The sequence below is a fragment of the Chanodichthys erythropterus genome, chromosome 1 (assembly GCF_024489055.1).
Source record: "Chanodichthys erythropterus isolate Z2021 chromosome 1, ASM2448905v1, whole genome shotgun sequence".
Lineage (NCBI taxonomy): Eukaryota > Metazoa > Chordata > Actinopteri > Cypriniformes > Xenocyprididae > Chanodichthys > Chanodichthys erythropterus.
In genome coordinates, this window is record NC_090221.1 from 35,599,426 (window position 1) to 35,606,679 (window position 7,254).

At 37.3% G+C, this 7,254-nt stretch overlaps 1 protein-coding gene across 1 annotated transcript; it reads left to right on the plus strand.

The window, feature by feature from the left end:
• The first annotated feature begins 780 nt into the window (after positions 1-780).
• Positions 781-1,988, plus strand: LOC137018693 (interleukin-15-like). The gene is made up of 4 exons (XM_067383404.1): positions 781-921; positions 1,009-1,047; positions 1,275-1,400; positions 1,848-1,988. Exons 1-4 carry the CDS (start codon positions 781-783, stop codon positions 1,959-1,961), a joined length of 420 nt encoding a protein of 139 aa, XP_067239505.1. The 3' UTR covers positions 1,962-1,988.
• Positions 1,989-7,254: the final 5,266 nt, after the last annotated feature.

Consider the following 7,254-nt stretch of genomic DNA (forward strand, 5'->3'; position numbering starts at 1 on the left):
TCGTACAAAAACAACACACACATATCCACCAATGTGATGCCTCAAAGCACCCAGTGCTGTCAGAGAAAGGAGATTTTTTTTTTTTTTTTTTAGACAAGAGGTGAGTAAAACCTACACTGTAAGAAATTATATTTTGAAGTTGTATATACAACAAAGATGGGAGTATGTTCAAAATTTCACTGTGTTACTGGGTATCTCTATAAAGTTTACTAGCAATTTCTCAGTGAAAGCAAATCTTTTTCAGTGTATAGCAGTTCCTAAGTTTTTCATATGCATCGAACTAGTGCAAACCTACACAAGCAATGACCTCATGACACCTATGATGTAATGGTGCGCAACAGTATGATCTAATTTCAAAAATATGCATCACATCAGAGGTGACAGGATACTTGACAAAACATTTTTACTTAAGTTTTTTACTATTTATTGGTGAATACTTTCCCACATTCAAAATATCGCATCGGTGTAAAACCTCAATGTGTGTGACACACGCACGCACACACACACACACACACACACAGGGTGGAAGGACAGGGGGTGGGGGCTAGATGAGGGAGAAAGGGCAATAAGAAAAATCCCAACAGTCATCAAAAGGAAAAAAAAAAACTCCAGCAGTTGATTGTATTTGCTAATATCTGAAGTCTTTCTGCCCACCCATTCATTTTCCAAGTGCAGTCAAATAAATAGACCACACAAGCTGGTTACAAGTCACTTGCACTTGTGCACTGAGGATAACCATCCAGCAGGTGACTCGAACCTCGAAAGACATCCACTGACACCATGCCTTCTCTACACTGGATTTGTGCTCTGACACTGGTGCTGGTCTGCTCCCTAAGCGCCCAGCCTGTGAAACGAAGCATCGCCGGCCGACAGCTGTTAAAGGGGGCGCTTAAAAATTTCAAAATTAGTAAAACTAAATGTGTAAGTATTATTTGCTTTTTAAACACTCAGCAACATTAAAGCAATTTTAAACTGTTTATTCATTTATTGAATTTTTTCTTTTTACAGCCAGAAACGAGACTCTACTCCCCTACTGACATTCATGAGGTAAGCGAACACTTTTTCAAGCTTTAAGCATCAGCTTGTTTGCTGAAGTGAGTTAGATCACTCACACAGGAAGGAGGTTACTACGAGAAAGCCAAACCTCAAGCCAGCTCTCACAACAATTCTCACACACACGCTTCACAGCAGCTGAGAGATTTACAGAGAGAGAGAGATGTGCTCTGCACTAAAACTCTAGGCCTAACGCACTCCTGTCTCTGTTTTTTTTCAAGGATTGTTTGTCTTCAGCTCTGAACTGCACTATTGATGAGCTACAAGTCCTTGAAGTTGAATGTGATGTTACTCAAGATCAACAATTCACGATCATCAAGAATGGACTGATTAGGCAAAAGTGGAATGTAAGTAAAATTTACCTCCAATTAACACAGATTAAAACAATTTCATATTCTTCATCTATTAGGGCTAAAGTAGTAGTACATAATTTACCAGACATGATGTTACTTTCTTAAAAATAAAAGGTCCTTTATTGGCATCAGTGGTTTAACGAAGAACCATTAACATCCATGGAATGGGTTCTTTATAGTGAGAAAAGATTCTCTAATACAAAGAAAAAATGGTTCTTCTATGACATTGCTGCAAAACTTAATTTTTAAGAGTGTAGTGGGAAAAGGTTCTTTAGAATTTTAAAATGTTCATCACACTAAGAACTGCAAGGTTCTTTGGGGGGAACCTAAAATGACTCTTCTATGGCATCTCTGGGAAAACCCCCTTTTGCAACTTTTATTTTTAGGAGTGTAGACACTTTTGCCATATTTTTCTCACTTTTCTCATTCTTCTCTCACTAGATTACATCAAACTCAACCCGAGACTGCAGATGCGAGTTGTACAAGGAAACAGATGTGGAGCAGTTTGTAAACAACATGAAAAGTCTGGTGGAACGACTCAATGCAAGACCGTGATCATGTGAAGGTTAACCTGCTCTCGACCGCTGCAGGCTTTGGGTCATAAAAAGCTATTTCTAGACAATGTTTAAAAACATCAGGGTTAAGAAATTTAAATTATTGCTATGTTTTTTATGTGATGTATCATACTGGTTTATGATATTAATTGAATCATGTTACACGTCTTAATACATCGCACTGCTAAGAATGTATCCTTGATATATAGTTGTGTATGTAACTTCTATGAAGACCAACATGTTGCCAGTTCTCTGAGTTGTATTGTATTGTACACTAGAATGTTTTACATAAGCTTTGCTGCTTATTTATGTATTTAAGAATCTATTTATTGGTTATTTATAAAGATGTCTGCCATGTGTTTTAAGATAAATAAATGTGAACATTTGAATTCTAAAAGCTTGAGATTTCTTCACTGACACATTCATCATGTGGGTTTAATTACGCAAATGTCATTTTTGCAGCAGAGGGAACACAGGTGATGAACTGTACTACCTCTGCTGCAGCTCTGGATGGAAACGCAGCCGCTTATTTTGATTCTGACCTCATGACCTACATATAATCTGCGGGACAGCGAAATCAGCGGAACTTTAAAGTTTCACTTTTTTTGGCGTTTGATACATTCCATCGCTAAGGTGGACATCGCGTGTGTGAACTCAATGGGAAAGTCCCCGATCACACGTTCTATGACAAGCAATAGGAAACATGCCTGGAAAATATTTTCCACTCCTACTACTAATAAGTCAGCACGCATCACTCTTACCCACCTTAACCACACTGGGATGCTCATCATTACACTGAATTAGAGTTATCAGTTATGGCACGTTCCTTTACCATGTGTGCTAATTCAGTTCATGTGATGCAGTTGCGGTCAGGCATTTCTTTTCCCTCAGGGGTCAAAATTACGACAGGTCTCGCATTACTCACTCTTGCTCTGACAGCAGTGGGCGTCTGTCCAGAACAACTTTAACTCTCCAACTAGATTTATACTTTAGCTGCATTGCTATGTAAGAAAATAGTGTAAATACAAGTTTAGATTTTGCTTGTATTGTTCACACTGTGCGAAGACAATTTGATAAATCTTACAATGATGCCATCAAAATTCGGTCAGTCAGTGGGAGATTTTTAAACTTTATTCTTTTATGTCTTATAAAGTTTACAATAATAAACAAATGGTCAATGGGAGACTTTTTTTTTAAAAATTTTGCAAAAAACAAATTAAAAATAAATGGTCAATGAAGACAGATTCATATATTTCTTATAAAGTTTACAAAAATGAATGAATGAATATATTTCTAATAAAGTTCATAAAAATAAAAATGAATGAATAAATGCTTAAATTCTTATATTTCTTTAAAAGTTAATAAAATTAATATAAATATCACACTTAAGTATGAAATTATCTATAAAGTTTGGGGTATGGGGAACACATTCACTATCAACTACGACTTGTAGAATATGGTCACACAGAATAAGGCATTAATATGCGCTATACAAGAACTAATAAACAGCAAATATGCAAGCTAATAAGCAACTAGTTAAAAGGGAGCATTGTTTGCATGAAGTTTGGTCCTACATGATGCATACAATCTGACTAAAGATATGATTGTCTACAAAAATCATATATTTGATTTCTTGAATTTTATTAAAGTCTTCTTCACAAGCATCACTCATTCCCGCAGTACAAATGGTGCAGCACATGTTAATTGTCAAAGTTTAATACTTGGGGTTAGGGATTTCTAAGTATGAACACTAAGTATGAGCAATAGTATTAGAGATACTTGACATGGCAAACACTGCTTTCCTTCCTGAAAGGTGTGAAGGGAAATGATTAAACTGCACTTTGTAAAAGGAACTCCTTCAGATTAGATTGTGTGTGGGCACTACTATAAGGCGTCTGCGTGGGTCTCAATCACCCCAAAAACCAAACACACAACACTCAGCACTAAACCACAGTGCTACTTCATTTCAATTATCTGCTGCTTCAAAAGTTGATCCCAGATGATGATTGCTCAAGAAGACTAACGCCCACCTTCCTGAATGGGAAATGTGTAGGCAACAGTGGGATGTGGGATAACGGGACGGCCTGCCATTGCAGCACACAAGACAGGAACTGAAAATAAATGAATAAATTGCCCCAGATGTGAGAGTTTATGTGGTTGAGCCCTTTAAACCATAAACTGATACTATCTGAGTTACAACCAGGTGCATAAACTCAAGCTCCAGAGCTAAAACTGCTCTATATCTCCTCAGCGCTCAACATGAAGAACGTTCATGATGTCGCATTCTTTTTGAAAAAGAATGCAACATCATGTACGTTCTTCATGTCAGGCGTCTCTCTGCGGAAAACACGAGGAGGAGTTCTGAAAAAGAATGCAGATCTTCAGTCTGTCAAGCACCAAAATAGAGCCATAAAAGTATTCCATATGTCTGTGAGTCATAATTCCAAGCTCAAACTCCCTTGAAGGAATGTCAGTTCACACTGGGGACATCTTTGAAATGTCTCCAGGCAGCTTTTTTTCCCTAGTCATTAGAGAACATGCAAGTACATGAACGGGGCAACCTGTCATTCACATGAGATCCACCAATAGCAAACCATCCAATAAATTCCCTTTGGACAAAATCCAGCCCCGCTTTACATTTGTTCTGATTCCAGAAGCCGTTTCACTCGGATATACGGCGCAATAGGGAAGAAAAGACTAGTGCAACTTCTGTTTTATGCCAACTTTAAAAAATAAGGTGGATAGGCCTTGCTATGTTTACAAATAATTGTGAGTAATCCAAATTAAATGTCATTCGAACTGAAAGGGGTGGTGCAGATCTGAAATAATCCAATCAACAGTATTAAAAAGAAAAAAAAGAAAAAAAAAAGCAAGTAAACGCTTTAACTTTTTTCTCGATCAAATATATCTTGCGCAGTACTCTTCTACATACATGCTCTGATGCCAACCAGTGTTGCCAGGATGTAATTTACCTGTGGATCCAGAGTGCGTAGTCACAAGACATTTACAGAACAGGTGATAAAATAAAATACAACAAAAGAATTGCCCATATGCAGAGATAAAAGCTTTCTGATCACATAATTCCATTTCTGGCAGACGTGCAACGTGGGAATGACAACGGAATCGCTGCAAGTAGCATAGACGTCCTTGGGTTTTTCATAATCGTTTTTGTTTTTTATTTACAAATGTCCTATGGAAGCCTGTTTCCACAACGGAATTAAAAAAAATAAAATTAAGTAATTGCAACTTTTTATCTCACAATTCTGACTTTTTTCGCTTAAAATTGCAAGCTTATAAACTTACAACTGCAAGTAATAAATTCAGAATTGCAGGTTATATCTCAAAATTCTGAGAAAAAAAGTCAGAATAGCAAGATATAAACTCAAATCTAAGACTTTTTTCCCCCCTCAGGATTGTGAGAGATAAATTCGCAATTGCGAGGGGAAAAAAAGTCAGAATTTTGAGTTCTCACAACTTTTTTTCCCCTCAGAATTACGAGTTTACATCTCATTTGGGAGATTATATCTCACAATTCTGAGAAAAAAAAGTCATAATTGCAGGATATTAATTTGCAATTGTGAGAAAAAAAGTCAGAATTATGAGATTATCTTTTTTTCTTCTATTTCTTTTTTTAATTCCATAATGGAAACAAGCTTCCATAGTATTGTCCTCCTTATATAGCCTCTGTTCCATTTCATGGGCATTTTACCCTTGACTCCACATCCCATACATTTTTTTTTTTAAATTTCTATTCTATTTTTTATAATTTCTATTTCACTAAGGTTAAATTCTGTAAACAAAATATTAACATAACTGAATGCATTGCTATGAAAATAAATGCCACTTAACATAAATGACATAAATTGACCACAAGCCAAGTTCAAGCACTGACTGAACAAAACATCCTGCGTGTTAACAGCACAATTGTCACCATGCATTTTTGGCTGTTTATGCAACATGGCTTGTGTGCCTGCATAAGCATGCACATTGAACCTGCGCATTTGCTCCAAAGAAAGACAAAGAATCTTCTTCTTTTGTATGACTTCAAAAAGCAATAATCCAGCACAAAAAGCAAAAGCATGAATCACTCCCTCCATTTTAAGAGATGCATACAGAGTACAAACCTTCTCCACTGCAAAACACGGTCCTGTCATTAAGATGTGCAACATAGCCCAACTGAATGAAAAAAAGATGGTCCTTGCATGAGCCCCACTAACACAAACGCATATTAAATGCAATTGGATGCAGATACACCTTTGACAGGAAGCCCCTGAGGTTTCCTGTGTTGTAGTGTGAACAGGGCACTTGAATGTGTTTACCTCCAAACACCCAGCAACAAACACACACCACGCAGCGGCCCGTTTCTCAGGAGGGTTTCACTAACCACAAATAAAGTGACCCATAAAGCACTTAAAAGAACACGCACTGCTCATCTACAACATATTCCTGATGTTAAGACTAATAAAATAACTAACCCAGGTCATTCTAAACCCCAGGTAAATGGAATCCTGGGTTATCGTGCTTCACGTTTCACACTGCTCATAAATTACACTGGGTTAACTATTAATCCTGGGTATTCATAAACTGCTGTTTCACACTGCCGTTTCACTTTTCAGACTATAAAAAGGTACACTCTAAAAAAATACTGGGTTAAAAACAACCCAAGTTGGGTTGAAAGTGGACAAACCCAGCAATTGGGTTGTTCTAACCCAATGGTTGGGTTAAAGGTGCAATATGTAATCTTTTCTGTCGCTAGAGGCCTATTCAAAACAAAAGGCATAGCTTGATGCCAAGTTTGAGCGCGCAATCTTGGGACATGTGGTCTTCACATCACAGCCGGTGGAAATAATCGGAATAGGACTTGGGAAGAAATCATGTTCATCGATGTGATTATTAACGTTACTCTAGTATGAAGCAGAGCAGGAGCGAGTGTTGTGGAGCTGAACGAGGCCGCTGGAGCAACACACGCCGCAAGCAGCGGGACTTTTATTATGATACAGTCGCCGGCGCTGCTTCCGCTTTTTCGTTCATGAGTATGAGGTAACGCAGCTCTATTTATCATATTAGATACATTTGAGAGTGTTGAAAATTATGTTATAACGTTACTCTGTGCGTTCGCTCGGCGGCGGCTGTGAGACACTGTTACACACTGCAGTAAAATTTTACAATATCATATTAAGTACTGGATGGCTTGTGTTGATAAATAAATTTTAAAACGTATTGTATGATGGAGAAAATTCTGTATTACTGTTACTAAAAATAAAGCTGCATGTGATTATGCTATGTTAGCTACT